The sequence below is a fragment of the Ranitomeya variabilis genome, chromosome 7 (assembly GCF_051348905.1).
Source record: "Ranitomeya variabilis isolate aRanVar5 chromosome 7, aRanVar5.hap1, whole genome shotgun sequence".
In the NCBI taxonomy this organism is placed as follows: domain Eukaryota; kingdom Metazoa; phylum Chordata; class Amphibia; order Anura; family Dendrobatidae; genus Ranitomeya; species Ranitomeya variabilis.
In genome coordinates this window covers 191,173,970-191,191,527 of record NC_135238.1, presented here as the reverse complement: position 1 = coordinate 191,191,527, position 17,558 = coordinate 191,173,970, and the positions used below count along the sequence as shown (strand labels likewise).

General features: G+C 40.5%; 1 protein-coding gene across 2 annotated transcripts in view; it reads right to left on the bottom strand.

Annotated features, from left to right (window-relative positions):
- Positions 1–9,279: 9,279 nt before the first annotated feature.
- NCKAP1 (NCK associated protein 1) overlaps positions 9,280–17,558 on the bottom strand; it is a 104,070-nt gene continuing 95,791 nt past the window's right edge. For both annotated transcript variants that reach the window (XM_077272578.1, XM_077272577.1), the window contains 6 exons: positions 14,544–14,624; positions 14,257–14,350; positions 12,494–12,610; positions 12,297–12,406; positions 11,925–12,014; positions 9,280–9,665 (listed from right to left, as the gene is read on the bottom strand). In XM_077272578.1, the coding sequence (XP_077128693.1) occupies positions 9,549–9,665; positions 11,925–12,014; positions 12,297–12,406; positions 12,494–12,610; positions 14,257–14,350; positions 14,544–14,624 (609 nt within the window). In that variant the 3' untranslated portion in view covers positions 9,280–9,548. The remainder of the gene's footprint in view (positions 9,666–11,924; positions 12,015–12,296; positions 12,407–12,493; positions 12,611–14,256; positions 14,351–14,543; positions 14,625–17,558) is intronic.

The following is a 17,558-nucleotide window of genomic DNA, read 5'->3' as shown; positions in this document are numbered from 1 at the left end:
GCCTTCTGATTGTCCTGGTGTGGATTCTGTGGTTGACAGGTTGCAGCAGATTTGGGCTCATGTTGTGGACAATTTGGTGTTGTCTCAGGAGGAGGCTCAGCGTTTTGCTAACCGTCGTCGGTGTGTTGGTTCCCGGCTTCGGGTTGGGGATTTGGTTTGGTTGTCTTCCCGTCATGTTCCTATGAAGGTTTCTTCCCCTAAGTTCAAGCCTCGGTTTATTGGTCCTTATAGGATTTCTGAGATTGTCAATCCGGTGTCTTTTCGTTTGGCCCTTCCGGCCTCTTTTTCCATCCATAATGTTTTTCATAGATCTTTGTTGCGGAAATATGTGGTGCCTGTTGTTCCCTCTGTTGATCCTCCTGCCCCGGTGTTGGTTGATTGGTTGATGGGGAGTTGGAGTATGTGGTTGAGAAGATTTTAGATTCTCGTTTTTCGAGGTGGAGGCTTCAGTATCTTGTCAAGTGGAAGGGTTATGGCCAGGAGGATAATTCTTGGGTTGTTGCGTCCGATGTTCATGCTGACGATTTGGTTCGTGCCTTTCTTTTGGCTCGTCCTGATCGGCCTGGGGGCTCTGGTGAGGGTTCGGTGACCCCTCCTCAAGAGGGGGGGGTACTGTTGTGAATTCTGCTCTTGGGCTCCCTCCGGTGGTTATAAGTGGTAGTGCTGCTGTCTTTGGATCGCAGCATTCATCAGGTGTGTCCACTTATTGCAATTCTGACTGGGCTAGTCTTGCTTGACCCTTTAGTTAGTGCCAGTTGTCCATTGTTTCCTGGAGGATTCACTTCCCTGCCTGGTCTCTCTTGCTTTCTGTTCATTTCAACAAAGATAAGTGCTGGCTTTGTTTTCTGCAGTCCACATGTTGTGGGCCTTATCGTTCTAGTTATTTTCCATGTTTGTCTTGTCCAGCTTGGTCTGTTTAAGGATTTGTTTAGTCAAGCTGGTATCTCTGGAGATGCAGATATACCCTCCATGCCTTTAGTTAGATGTGGATATTTTCTAATGTTTTAATACTGACCGCATAGTACTCTGTCCTATCCTTTCTATTTAGCTAGAAGCGGCCTCCTTTGCTAAATTCTGATTTCAGTCTGCATATGTTATTTCCCTCTCTTCTCACAGTCAATATTTGTGGGGGGCTGTCTATCCTTTGGGGATTTTCTCTGAGGCAAGATAGTTTCCCCTTTTCTATCTCTAGGGGTAATTAGTCCTCCGGCTGTGTCGAGATGTCTAGAGAGTGATATGTACATTCCACGGCTACTTCTAGTTGCGGTGTTAAGTTCAGGGTCTGCGGTCAGTACAGGTTCCACCTTCTCCAGAGTACGTCTCATGCTGCTCCTAGGCCACCAGTTCATAACAGGTATTATTCGGTCACAATGTGGTGGTAATATGTTGTCTGGCCATGGTGTGGTGGTATTTGTCCCTTGTATGTGGTATTATTAAGTCACTAGGTGGTGGTAATATGTGGTTCAGCCATGGTCTGGTGGTATTTGTTCCTTGTATGTGGTATTAAGTCACTATCTGGTGGTAATATGTAGTTTGGCCATGGTGTGGTGGTATTTGTCCCTTGTATGTGGCAGCGCTGATTAACCTTATAATAATAAATCAGAAGTTAGGACTGCCAAAGTCCTTTTTGCATAAGTGATGGTGAACTGATCCTTAGAAAATAGGAAACTTTAAAGGAAAGCTTCAAACTGCTTCTTAGTTTCTGATTCTCTCTCGGTTATGGTCTAGAAAATACATACAGCAAATCTACTCTACCCCTTCTACCCAAATGTGAACCCCACTAATCAAATTAGCTGTTGGCCATGACATAGATGCGCATTGCATTCTTGTAAAGCAGCTTGGCAATCACGTATGTTGAAATAGCCTCTCTTCATTGCCAAAGTGCTCCGACGCTGCCTTTGAACATGACAGAGAAGCTTCCATCTCTGAATATCTCAGGTTTGTAGCCAATGAGAAAGATAATGTTTTGAATTCAGGGACATAAATCAAATCTCAAAATCTCCCATCAGGAATTTGCTATCATTTTTCTCTAACTTTCATCTAGAACTTGTTAAAAGTTTTTTTTGTCTTCGGAGCCAGCTCGCCATAGTTGAGAGAATTGCATCAGAAGTGGCTGCTGCCGCGAGAAAGTTATGTGCAATTGAATGTTATATGCCCAAAGAATAATCAATGTCCAATATATGTGTGCACTTTCCAAAGCCCTTTTACACAGGCTGACAATTGGCCAAATGAGAGGCCGTACGAATGCTTGTTCCCAATCACTGGCCTGTATAGTAGAGGAACAATCAAATGCTCATTTGCTGCCCAATTGCCTACGTTATGGCAGCCTCAAATTTATAGAGAATCTGTCAGCAGGTTTTTGCTACCTAATCTGGGAGCAGCATGATATAGAGGCAGAGACCCCGATTCCAGTGATGAGTCACTTATTGGGCTGCTTGCTGTAGTTTTAGCACCAGATCATCACTAGAGGACTAGTAAACCTACTGTCAGTTAGTCCTCCATATTCATGAGCTCTAATCCTATCCCCAATTGGCAGGTTTCTATGCACAGTGTACACAGAAAAATGCCAATCAGTGATGCGGGCGGTATTATACAGAGCTCAGCATTCAGAGAACTGCTACATCTGCAGCAGATAAAATAGTTTCAATCAGAATTGCAGCAATCATTAAAGTGAGTGATACATTGCTGGAATCAGGGTGTGTGCTCCTACATCATGTTGCTCTTAGATGGGGTAGAAAAAACCTGGTGGCAGATTCCTTGTCACATAAAAGCAGGATGCTGCAGGTTTATGTTAGGTAACAGGAGTGTAAATGGGATATATATAAGAACACAGTTCAATAGTAAACCCCCAATATCATTATTCCTTTCTTTACAAGAAAACATTCCTGCTTAATCTAATGGCCAAAACCTTGTTTTCATTTATCTTTGTATCATTAACATCCATTTTTGCATTAGAATTCACGGGTCTTCTCACTTAACTAATAAAAAAAGCAACATTTTGCACTAATAACACAGGTCAACAAAAAAAATTTTTTTTTCTGGTGTCCAAAATATTTTAATGAATTTGGGGTATTTTTGGGGTGCTGATTCTGAATATGCTATCAGTTTTGCCAGATTGGCTCAAGTTTTTGACATTTTTGGTATCTTATTTATAGCACTTGTTGGTAAATGCGACGCATCATCTCATTAATTTCTTTGGATTAGTACTTGAACTGAGCAGTTCTCAATATAGTTTTGTGTTAATTAGTGTTCTAAAAGTTTGTTCATAGCTTGATTTTTGCACTAACTTTATGTTGTTGTCTGTTTTCCAGTGAAAAGCATGAACTCATCAAGAAGAAGTTGTCTTAACGATCCAGACTCATTCTGTTACATTTGTGGTGAATACACACTGCCAAAACATAGAAGAAACATAACAGACTTCGTAAAAAAAGTGTATTTTGCCTATTTTGGGGTTATGCTTGGGGACCAAGACAAGTTTTGGGCACCACACATAGTGTGCAAAGCATGTATCGAATTATTACGAAAATGGAGCAAAGGACAAAGAAAAAGCTTCAAATTTGGTGTTCCAATGGTGTGGAGAGAGCCAAAAAATCATCATGATGACTGTTATTTCTGTGCAGTGCAAGTGCAAGGATTCAATAAGCATAAGAAACGAAAATGGGAGTAACATGGAATCTGCAAGAAGGCCTGTCCCTCATTGTGAAGATGTGCCTGTACCTGTGTTTACCATAAATAACAGTCATCATGATGATTTTTTGGCTCTCTCCACACCATTGGAACACCACATTTGAAGCTTTTTCTTTGTCCTTTGCTCCATTTTCGTAATAATTCGATACATGCTTTGCACACTATGTGTGGTGCCCAAAACTTGTCTTGGTCCCCAAGCATAACCCCAAAATAGGCAAAATACACTTTTTTTACGAAGTCTGTTATGTTTCTTCTATGTTTTGGCAGTGTGTATTCACCACAAATGTAACAGAATGAGTCTGGATTGTTAAGACAACTTCTTCTTGATGAGTTCATGCTTTTCACTGGAAAACAGACAACAACATAAAGTTAGTGCAAAAATCAAGCTAAGAACAAACTTTTAGAACACTAATTAACACAAAACTATATTGAGAACTGCTCAGTTCAAGTACTAATCCAAAGAAATTAATGAGATGATGCGTCGCATTTACCAACAAGTGCTATAAATAAGATACAAAAAATCTCAAAAACTTGAGCCAATCTGGCAAAACTGATGACATATTCAGAATCAGCACCCCAAAAATACCCTAAATTCGATGAAATATCTTTGGCACCAAAAATGCTGTTGACCAGTGTAATTAATTGCAGAATATGTCAGACGAAAATCTCTTCCTCCAATTATGGAGTCTCACTACATTTACCTACGTTATATGAAAGTACAACTTTTAGAAAGTGCAGCCAGGGTCGGCGTTAGCGGCAGGCTGACCAGGCAGCCACCTAGGGACCCCGCTCCTCCAGGGGCCCCCAGTTGAAAGCAGTGATGGAGGAGAGAGCATCATGTGATGCTCCCTCTCCCATGACTCCTCCTCTGCCTCAGCGTGTGCCAGCAGGGGAGCAGATGAGACGCTCTGCAGAAGCTAGAGCAGCAGGACAGGGAGGAGAGGCAAGAACTGTTTGTATATGTAAGTGTCTGATGCATGATACTGTGTGTGGGGGGGACTGCACTATACTGTTTGTTGGGGGGACTGCACTATACAGTGTGTGTGTGGGCTGCATTATACTGTTTGTGGGGGGGCACTGAATTATACTGTGTGTGTGGTGGGCTGCATTATATTCTGGGGGCTGCAGTATACTCTGTGCTGGCTGCATCATACTCTGAGGGGGGCTGCAGGATACTGTATCAAGGACCCTGGGGAGTGCATTTTACTATATGTGCAATATGGGACCTGCATTATACAGTATTGAGGACTATCTGTACCAATCATTCTTCCTCAGCCGGAGTAAGGGTATGTGCACATGCTCAGTAAACGATGTGCGTTGAATGCTGCGTACTTGTGCAGCGTCCAGGTGTTACAGCATAGTGGATGGGATTTCAAGATGCGTGCACTATGTGCGCACAGACGCTCGCAACTCACCCGTGGAGATGGACATGTGTCGCATCTCTCCAGACCGCAGCATGTCTATTTATCTTGCTGAGATGCGAGTCCCCACAACATAAATTTCACCTATGCAATGTATTGGACGTGGTGAATGCGCACGGTTCAGTAATCACATGTGGATTCACGTGCGTTCAGTAGACAGCAGTGCTTTGGATGCAGCGGCCATGTGCTGCGTCCAAAGCGTTGCCAATTACTGAACGTGTGCACATACCCTGAAGTGGCCGGGAAACAAGCTTTGGACTACTTCAATATTGTCGATCGCACTCGTTTACCGGCCTGAACTTAGCGCTTGTAAATACAACAGAAACGTTTATGTGTGATGGTGCGATATGTGAGCATTTGGGGCCCAACTTTAAACTTTTGCCCAGGGCCCCACTTTGTCTAAAACCGGCCCGGACAGCAGCCATTATTCTTCATATATGTACAATTCTGAATGCTGGAGATATGTTTGATAACAGTCATCATGAGATCTTTACATGATTAATACCAGAAGAATTAGGAAGCTTTGAGGTTTTAGGCTGTGTTCGGGTCACGTTTTTGTCACACGACAGCGGCTCCGTCAGGACTTCCACCTGTAGCTGGGGCGAGAACGGTTCCTTTGTTTTTGCGCAATCTTGCGTTGTGCAAAAAGATTGCGACTTTTTAAATCGCTTTTCACTACAAATCTGATGTATACAGCATATTTTTTGCACACAAAAAAACAACAATCAGTTGGCATGATTTTTTTTTTTTAGACTTTTTGTGATACGTTCTTACATGCATTTTTTGTCATTCATTCGACCGGTTGAAAAACATTGCAAAAACCACTAAAAGAATTGACATGCTGCACATATGGGAGAAAAAAAAAACCAAACAAACGCGTTGATGCTTCCAATCCCCAAGGAAAAAATAAGGAGCATGAGGTTTCACAAATGCTTATGCTTGAAATACGCTTGGAAAAAAAAAACCTATGCAAAAACGCAGCGTGTGAACAAGCTCTTAGAGTCTAAAAATATTGACTGCATTTTCTATTGTGCAAATCCATCATTTCCTTATAAGTTGGAAGGTTACCTAGCACTGTGGCTACAATATAAAATGTATATAAAATTTCATACAAACTTGAAAATGGAGAAAAGCTGTAATAGTAGTAAACCAATACCACACGCACCTGGAGCACTGGAAGCAAAACAAAGGCATAAATTACTGATGAAATCCGCCATGACCCATGGATCTGCCTTACTCAGAGTCCCTTCCTTTAAAGCCAACTCTGGACTGTTCCAATCTTCTTTTTAATCAGCTGGCAAATGTTTTGTCTTGCACTGAACCGGAGCCATAGTTTGATGTATTAGACAAAGGGCAATATCAAAGCAATTTGTAACCCTGTATTACTTCCATCTCACCCCACAGAGATTTTTTTCTTCCTCCCTCATTCTTGAACACAAGAAGCTATTATAATGGATGAGCACAGAGCTGCTTTTCTTTCATCATAAAAACCCTGTTAAGTGTTTACATAAAATTCACGGAGGAGCGCAGTATAATGTCCAGACTGGGAGCCGTCCAGGGGCAGAGTTTTAATGGTTGCGATCAAAGAATAATCCATCTCGTCAGCTTTCAGATGTAATGAACCAACTACACTTCTCCGCTCGGTTAAAACAAAGAAAGCAGCAAAACGAAAAATCGCAGAAAAGACTAATTGTTAATGCATTTAACTTTGCCACCGACTGTCAGAACTGGTAACTACCTTTTTTTATTACTTAACGTAACATTAAGTAGTTGGTGTGCTCTACATGGAGACTAGGAATTACTAGGACACCTAGTCACACTCACATCAACATTTTGGTGCATATATAATGATTCAACCCCCCATTGCAAATTTGGTTTGGATTCATACATTTTAATAAACCTATAAACATTAATAATTTAAAAAGGGTTATCCGGGACTATCCTTTGGATAGGTCATCAATATCTGATTGATCACCCGCTGATCAGGGAGCACAGAAAGTGCTCTGTGGCGGCCAGGTACTGCCAAATCACCCCCTTATTCAAGTCAATAGGGGGAGACTTGCAGTACCTGATAAGTATACATTGGGCAGAACTGCGCTGCTCCACAATTGAGGACTTCTAGCCATCGTAGGCACCAATTGATCGGTGGGTGTCGCACTTCTCCAAATCTGGTATTCATGACCTATACTAAGGATAGGCCGTCAATGTAAAAGTCCAGGACGACTCCTTAAAATAGCTCAACAACTACTGCAGTCTCAGAAAATTATTCAACCCAGTCATGACAAGAGTCTTTAGAACTTCGTAGAGCCCCTTTGGCTGTTATGAGACAACCAGAGGAATCTTACCCCAATCCCCATTGTCATTGGCCTCCAGTTCACTAATAGTCTTGGGTTGCCAAAAGAGTGGTTCAAAAAAATAGAAGAGATCATTGCATTGCGCAGATACAAATATATATTCAAAAGGCATCACATTTTCCTACAGATACAGCAGAAAGCGGAGTTTGGAAGTTCAGAGTTATAGGAACACTGGCTGCACTACTACGTGGCAGAAAGAGGAAGCGGTCACCGGTTATACCAGAATCCTTAAGAGAAAGGTGGTCAAAAACCTTTCTTTTGAGAGACTGCAAGATGCCTACAGCATAATTAATAGCAGCAGGAACTGTGTTTTCAATTTGCACAGTAAAGTGCATAGTATAAGCTGGTGGCTTCCATGCCAGAAACATCAAGCTATATACCTCTTCTGACATGAAAAAAGTTAGCTAAAAACCTTATAAATAATTCACAGAAGATTTTGGATTCTGTTATGTGGTGTGATGAACTAAAACTTAGACCAAAGGGAAAATTAAAAAAAAAACAATGAAAAGAACAACCTGCCTACAGTGAAGCATGATGGTGACTCTGTAATGAACTGGGACTGCTTTGCTTCCACTGGCAAATGCGCAATGAAGTCCCCAGGTTTATCTGCACATTGTATAAGCACAGGGAAGCTGAGAGTTTTGCAAAGAGCCAGTGGTGATGTCACTCTTACAAATCATCTCATTCATACCTATAGGGTCCTGTAAAAATGATGAGATGGCGGATTAGTACAGGGAAATCAACACCACTGAATTACATAATACAAACACAGGAATGAACAATAAAAATTAAGGATAATTTTACATTTTTTCAGCAATTGCCAAGCAGCAAAAAAACGGCTCATTAGAATGCAGGAAAAGGGTGCAGTGTAGACATGGTGGCGGTTTATGGAAGCTAGGGTGTCTGTTGTGCAGACTTTTAGAGAGAACGTGTCAAAGTGGCAATGGATTTTATAAGGAAAACCCGTAGACAGGTTCCCTTTAAGATCATTCTCATAGGCACAGTGAAATTATTATATAAAATACTTGGAGATGTAATCAACTGGTTTCAATCAGGCACAAAACTCAAAAAAAGCTCCCTCAACAGAGTCAGTATCCTCTTATTTTACACCCATCAGCTCAACAAAGAAAACAAATCGAGTAACGACTATTCACCGAGCAGACGCTGTTTCGATACAGTCTAGTGTTTATTGTATGTTATGGAAGGTACACTTGAATTTCAAAAAGTTAAAACATATAAAAGTGGTTAAGGGGAAAAACAATGTATCAACATTTGATAAATGCATAAGAATGTCTTCTCATACCATATAGCAGGGTACAATGGTAATGTTAATGCCAACGTAGCATTGTGGAAATTAGTCTAAAAAAAGTTATACTATGCTTTTTACAAACAACATTTTCTGCTGCTTAAAATACCAGGAAGGAGATCTGTCTCATCGAGAAATGTTCCTTAGCTTTGTTCGGATATGAAGGGAGATTGCTTTTTGGGGGCGCAGGGAAGGAGGGAAAAAACAAATGATGCAATTACTTCACAGAAATCACAGAATCACCTGTCCAATCCATCATTGATAAGAACATAAAAGGTACAGATAATAATTCTCCCTATATGAAATAATTTACACACAGATGTATGTCACCTATACCACCATCTAAAATAATCACTAAATACATTTTTGAAATAAACAAGCAATATTTTGCATGATCAAATATCAAAACAGCCAAAAAGTAGTGTTTGTGTCTTTTTCCCTCTAGTTTTCATTCTTTGCAAGTAACTGTCCAGAAACAAAAACTTTTTTATTTTTATTATATATATATATATTTATTTATTTTATTTTTTTTGCTGATTTTATTTTTTTTCAATATCGTAGTGAAGTGCAACCAACCAAGCTTATCTGGTAGTACAACTGCATAAAGAAACCACTGGTCAAAAATACAATGGAATGGGGAAAGAGTTTTAAGTCATAAAACCGTTTTTGTGTTTTTTTTTTTGTATTTTCTTTTCCAAACCATTAAGCAAAAGTACTCCACAGTTTTCAGAAGGTGATGAGCCGATGCATATTCGGGCCATGTTTTCATAGAGCCAATATTTATGCAGAGGACGTGACACTTTGCTTGTAAACTGCATGGTAGGCGTTTCTCAGTAAGACGTATGGGAAACAAGACTCCAGCAAGTCCATGGTCAGGAATGGCGACTCTTGCACAATCTGTTCGGGAACACAAATCCGTTAATATGAAATAGAAACATATTACTTATTATACTCACATTATCAGCGCTGTCCCCGATGGGGCTCACAATCTAGATTCCCTATCAGTATGTCTTTGGAGTGTGGGAGAAAACCGACGCAAATATGGGGAGAACGTACAAACTCCTTGCAGATGTTGTCCTTGGTGGGATTTGAACCCAGGACCCCTGGCGCTGCAAGGCTACAGTGCTAACCACTGAGCCACCGTGCTGCCCTAGTTCCAAAGAACATCGTTGAACACCACACTCACGCCAAACTATTACCTGACTCTCCATAATCCAATATCAGAATCCCCTATTTGCGGGTTATCTCATTGAGAACAAAATCATCAGATTTGCCGAATCCTTATTTTCTCCAACAATAATTTGTATTGGGGCCCCGACATTTTGACTGTCAATATCAGTGGGTTTGGCCGATGTAAATCCAATGTATATGGGGGCCATAAAATCACGAGTTATGGCAATATGAGACATTCATGTTTCACCGTGACGTGCGTAACAGCCGTGGGTCTTCTAACCCGAAAAGGACAACAATGAACCAACATTTTGGCCGACCAATCGCACACCGTCATCATCTACAGAGAAGTTGTTTAAGATTATGGTCCAATTGTTGTTCCACTCGAGAAAAAAAATCCTTCCTGAAAGAACATCCTAGAATGTTCCAAGAAAGAGGATTTATCCTTTGCACAATGTCATTGATCATCTATGGCCAGTGCCTGTAACGACCAACATGGACTAAAATGTGTGCGGCTGTGACGGTCCAACTGCTCACCGTATGATCGTTCACTCAGTAGTTATCCAACCATCAAGCTCCTTCTAACTACTGTGTAAACTAACATATTAATCTGCCATTGTCCTGCAATATGGTTTTGGATTTTTTTAGCTGCTTCTGTTGTTTTCATTATTGAGATGAATTAGCCCTGAGCTACTAAGAACAACCGAAGGTCCAAAATGAAATCTTATGTAGCGGCAATAATGGAAGTGTCAAGTGCCACATTTAAAAGGAGTCTGCAGCACGGACTAACTGTTCAATCAAAGCACTTCAGTGCGTCTTTCCACACACCTCCGCCATTCTCTAGCTCCTGTAAAGCCAGAGCTGTCAATCAGGAGGAAGAGGAGGGTGGAGGTGGAAGCAAAACATGCAGTTGGGAAGGTCCTCCGAAATGTTCTGTATGTAAAGATGTGAACGGAGAAAAAAAACAACCACCAGAACTATGGAGCAAACCATAAAAATGCGAACAAGGATATAAGATTTTAAATATATCTTCTTTATTCACAACAGTTTTACTAAAAGATAAAATGTGTGCACGTATCAGGACAAAAAATAATAAAATATAAATGGGTATAAACGATGGACCAAAGAATATATAAAATCAACAATGTTATTAGGGCCCAAATGAAACAAAGAGGCACCAGAAAAGGATATTGAAGATCTCCAACAATTATGTGAGAATGTGCATGATTTAAAAATCCAAGTAATCCCATTACTTCACCCCCTGACGAAGGATTTTCAATCCGGAACGTGCGTCGGGGTGTGAGCATTATTGGGACCCGGAGACACCTTAAAGCTACGGATCTCCAATATATTTATATCATTTTTTGCACCTTGCACATTGTTGCTACATGGAGTTTTTGGTTGCCGAATTATTTTTAGCCACTAGATCACAATGATAGCATTAAGGATATATGTTTTTCTCCCGCTTACCCATATAGTAATGGGATCACTTGTGGATTTTTAAATCATGCCCATTCTCACATAATTGTTGGAGATCTTCAATATACTTTTCTGGTGTCTCTTTGTAGCCTCTTTGTTTTGGTCCATCATTTATATTTTATTATTTTTTGTCCTGATACGTGCACACATTTTATCTTTTAGTAAAACGGTTGTGAATAAAGAAGATATATTTTAAATCTTATATCCTATTTTTATGGTTTGCTCCATAGTTCTGGTGGTTGTTTTTTTTCTCTGATATTGAGTGGTTTCCACTTTTTTCTTGTTACACTGGGGATAGTTTATCATCTTCTTCTGATTATAATATGTAAAATAATCCATTTATTGTTATATAGATATTATTCCCGGAGGTGTAAACAATATTGTTTAAAGATGTGAACGGACAAGAAATCTGCCCTGGTACAATAACTTCTCAGAGTTCATTACCTAACATTATGGACCAGGTTACAGCACAAATGTTATGCGGTATCTCTTTATGTCTCAACTTACCATATCTAGCAGCAGATAAACAGATTCTCTGTTCCTTGTAGTCGTTTTATCTGTCTCTTGGCCGATTTTCAGCAAGCTGGATGATGCAAGCTGTGAGAAATTGACAGAATAAAAGATGATGTCCTCAGAATCCTACACCGTCAAAAGCAGATAACATGCCTAATATTCCCCAGATAATCCACTGCTCCATTACATAACCCCAGGAGAATGCAATGAGCCCAAGGCAGTGTGTGGTCATGAAGACACAAAAAGCCCTAAATGCAGAAGACCTCTTACTATAATGTCATAGCAGTTATATAGAACGGCGAGGTCTCAAACAAATGATTACAAGAAACTCAAATTTTACTGAAAAAAAGGACAAAATATACATACAGCCAGGAATTCTTTAAGACGATCTTCAATGCTCCCTTTGTGAATAGTAAACAAGGCTGCGGCAATCTGGTTGATGGCCTTTGCCAGGCAATGGATGTTATTGCAGTGACCTAAGAACCAAAACCAAGCTGGTAAGACGGTGTACAGCTGGGAGGTCTGCAGGATTACTGGATCCCAGCGAGATAACATTACAATACCTTCTATGGCCGGGCTGTATTGGGACATGACGTTACTAGCCAAGGTTGGCAAAGACACTGCCACAAACACCATGAGAAGACAGGCAATCTTGTATTCCTCCTCTGGACTGATCGTTTCTGGAGGGAATTAACAGGAAACTATTTCAAAGATCCGCTGTTCTGCAAGCACGATGCCACGTCTAGCACACTATAAATTCCTATTAAGAGGAATAGGAGGAAATAGAGGATCTCCATAATAACTACGATGAGAGCTTTTCATGTGAGCGGACAATGTACATTGACTTTTTAAAATAAAAACTGACGGTTATCGCTTTAAATAATGTATAATTTTCTAGAGCAGCATGACTATTTTAGGTGTTAAACTTTTTATTTATTATTATTATTTTTAGAGGTGTAATTTTCACTATGTGAGTATATTTGTACATAAATTCAAGACCACTTCTATGTTTGTTCTATTTTCTTACTCCATCCTCTGACTCAGGGCAATAGAGGTTTTAGTAGATGCCTTCATGTATTCACTTTTCTTTAAATTCACAACTTCTACCATAGCAGCCAGAAACGTTAGCAGTGCTACATATAAGAAACATAAGAAACATTTTTCTGCCTAAAGATCCAAGTAGCATTATTATTCTATACAGGCATATTGCACTAGTACACACCGTATTCTTCAGACTATAAGACGCACTATTTTCCTCCAAAAATGTGGAGGAAAATGGGTGGTGTGTCTTATAGTCCTGATGTCCCTGTTCTGGCTGTGGATGGGGAGGTGGGTGAGCGGCAGGGGCAAGTCACAGGAGGCTGGAGTCGGCTGGTTAACTCCTGTGCCCGCTGCTAAAGAGAAATGCATATTCATTGCTCTCCATGCCCATGAGAGTGGAGAGCAGAGAATATTCTTTTCACTTTAACAGCGAACATGCTATTAGCTGCAGCATCCGGCTTCCTGCAGCTGCCGGGCGATCACGTTGCCTGCTATTAAAGAGAATGAATATCCATTGCTCTCCATGCCCATGGGAGTAGAGAGCAGTGAATATTTATTTCTCCTTAACAGCGAACATGCTATTAGCCACAGCATCCGGCTTCCTGCAGCTGCCGGGCGATCACGTGTGCCTGCTATTAAAGAGAATAGTCACTGCTCTCCATGCCCATGGGAGTGGAGAGCAGTGAATATTCAGTGATGTTTAATAGCGGGTACAGTATTAGCGCAGGTATATAGAATGGTATATATATATATATATATATATATATATATATATATATATATATATATATATATATATATATATATATATATATTTATTTATATTTTTTTTAACGTTTTTTCAATTGGGGGCCATACCTACCAGAACAGAGATGAGGGGGACCATGCCTGCCAGGATAGGGATGAGGGGGGGCCATGCCTACTATTTAGATCTTTAGGCAGATGAAAACTTTTCTAACTGTTAAGGTTGCATTCACACACTGAGCTAACATATCAAACCAATAGTCATGGCCACCCGTGGGAGTGAGCAAGCACACAAATCTGCAAGCAACACTTGACTGTTTTGCAAACTCTTGTGCACGTTCACCGACCACAGATTGGTGACTTTTGGCCTCCGATTCATGCTGCTCCTAGTTCAGCAGTTTGAACTCTGTCAGGTTCTCTTTAATGAAACAATTACAGGCTAAAGCCAAGTGAAGACTGAATCAGTCTGTCTTCTAACAATTATTATGTTACTGTAGTGACATTAAAGGCATCGATCAGTACAGCATTGCACACGACATACCAGATTTTTGAGATGACAGTGCCACAACCAGGGCTGGGTCTATTTCACATGGTAACCCGGCTGCTGATGACAATTCATACACATTCATTGCAACCTATAAAAAAAAAAAAAAAAAAAAAAAAAATTGGTGGGGGGAGTCTGCACAAGGATGGTACTAAGAAAGCAGGAGCAATGCCACACGTCTTTGCATGTATGTGAATACGACTGAGGAAAGGTTGCAGTGTAACATACAGCAGCAACAACTAGTAGCGCCCGGTGTAGGACATTTTATGCTAGAGAATTTTTACCTTCATGTCCGTCTCCCTTGGAATGTGATCCTTGAAGTCTTCAACAGAACTTACAAGGAAAGGAATGTGGTAAGATAAGACCTGAGAAATGAATTGAAGACATGTCAGCATGCCAGGCATCAGCAGATAAGACATAGTACTATGCATTTAATAAGCAGGTAATTGCAATGATCAGCTAACATACCAGACAATGTGATCTACAAGGCAGTCTGGGGTTTTCATAGTGCACATCACAAACTGAAGGAAGATGAAAGCATTCTGCAACGCTGGGAAACATTACATTTCCGATGCATCATCTTTTCCTCTTTCCAACAGTTTCTCAGTTGAGCCAATGACTCATTCACAAGATGCCACACGCAATGGTTATCATTAGTGATGAGCGAGTGTACTCGTTGCTCGAGATTTCCCAAGCACACTCAGGGGGTCACCGAGTATTTTTTTAGTACTCGGAGATTTGGTTTTTGTTGACGCAGCTGCATGATTTATATCTGTTAGCCAGCATAAGTACATGTGGGGGTTTGTGCAAAAAAACGGAGCAGAAATATCCACAACAACATAGTTATATATAAAACCAGAAAAGTTTATTTAAATATAACTCATAAACATATATATATAAAAAGGTACATACTACTACGGACGCTGTATGCAGCCCGCAGATATAAGGAGGTAACACAAGAAGGGGAAAGAAATGGTAGCCAATCACAAGGAGGAGCGGCACAAAACAATGTGCCCATAAGGACCCACCCCTGACTCAATAAGGTGCCCAGCTCAAGGCCATCTCGGTATCATGCAAAATCCTATAGTAATCCTTATTCACAGTCAGTGAACAGCCGATGCATAAACAGGCAGTGTGCTATATTCCATAGGGCTTACCCATATTGAGGTCCTGGAAAGGGTCTCTCCTCCTGGTGTGGCCCCCTGAACGCGCGTTTCGCGTTGTCGCTTTTTCAACAGGGCTACCATTTCTTTCCCCTTCTTGTGTTACCTCCTTATATCTGCGGGCTGCATACAGCGTCCGTAGTAGTATGTACCTTTTTATATATATATGTTTATGAGTTATATTTAAATAAACTTTTCTGGTTTTATATATAACTATGTTGTTGTGGATATTTCTGCTCCGTTTTTTTGCACATATCTTTGTTTGGAGCTATCCTGCATGGCCTAAAGGGCACGAAGAGGGAATTTGTGTGACTTATTTCCCTCTAATACCTATTACAGCGGTGCTTCAGTGTCCTTCTAATAAATACATGTGGGGGTTGCCTGATTGCTAGGGAATCCTCACATGTAATCAAGCCGTCTAAGAGATGTAAATCATTCAGCTGCGGTGATGAAAACTAAATCTCCGAGCACTAAAAAATACTCAGGACACCCAAGCGTGCTCGGGAAATCTCGAGTAGCGGAGTATATTCGCTCATCACTAGTTATCATGAGTGAGCAAAGACCAAGTGGGGAGTGAACATATATGGTGTGTATCTAAAGTGAATGAATCTCCATGATTTCAGCTCTGCAGGCCACTATTTTGGATTTAAAAAGAATTGAGATGTAATTGAATTGTAGACTTTCAGGTTTATATGAATGGGTTGAATAAAAATATCCTGTGAAACGTTTAGGAATTGCAAACATTTTTCTACAAAGCCTCCTCGTTTCAGGGTCGCAAAAGTAATTGGATAAATTAACTTTATCATAAATAAAATGTTCATTTTTTATGCTTTGCAGAGAATCCGTTGCAGGCAATGACTGTCTGAAGTCTGGAAGCCATGGACATCACCAAACGCTGGGTTTCCTCCTTTGTGATGCTTTGCTGATCTTCACTGAAGTTGACTTCAGTTGTCGCTTGTTTGTGGGTCTTTCTGGCTTAAAATTTTGTCTTCAGCACGTGAAATGCCGCTCAATGGGGTTGAGATTTGGTGACCGACTTGGCCATTTCAGAATATTCCTCCTTTTTGCCTTAAACTCCTGAGTTGCTTTTGCAGTATGTTTTGGGTCATTGTCCATCTGTACTGTGAAGCGCCATCCAAAGTGACTGCATTTGGTTGAACCTGAGCAGAAAGTATCGCCCTGTAATCTTCAGAATGAATCCAATTGCTTCTGTCTTCAGTCACATCATCAATAAATACCAGTGATCCAGTGCCATTGGAAGCCATGCATGCCTGCGAAATCACACAGCCTCCACCATGTTTTACAGAGGATGTGGTGTTCTTTGGATCATAGGCTATTCCAAGCCTTCTCCATACTTTCTTCTTCCCATCATTCTAGCACAGGCAGGTCCAGGTTTAATCTGTCCAAAGAATGCTTTTCGAGAACTAGGCTGGCCTCATTAGATGTTTTTGGTAAAGTCTAATCTAGTCTATTTTTAAGGCCGATAAATGGTTTGTACATTGTGGTGAACCCTCCGCATTTGCTCTCATGAATTATTCTAGTTCTGGTAGAATTATATACTGAAACACCTACTTCCTGGAGAGTGTTCTTCACTTGGATGGATATTGTATAGAGGTTTTTCTTCACCACTGAAAGGATTTCTGTGATCATCCACCACTGCTGTCTTCCATGGATGTCCACGTCTTTGCAAGTTCCCAAGTACCAACCTGTAGATTTGGCCACTCCTAACATTTCATCCATCTATCTGATAGCTTTTTTTTTTTTTTTTTTTTCTTCGGGCTAATGATGGTCTGTTTCTCTTCCATTGAGAGGATATTGTTGGTTTCACTGCAACAGCTTCCAAATGCAAATACCACACCTGGAATCATCTCCAGACCTTTTGCCTGTTTAAGTTATGGATTAATGAGGAAAAGCCAATGTAGCCCATTAAAGAGAGCTTTGAGATAAAAGTCCAATTACTTTTTGGTTGCTTTTTTCATATACACACACTTAATTTTATTGAAAATTTGTAAGAGTTAAAGACGTTGTCCAGGAATTTGGTTTTAGAGTTCAACCCCATTCACTCCAGTGATGGTCTTTAAGGGCAGACAATATTATTAGGAAAGCATGTTTTATGGTTTCTTAATCAAGCTGTAC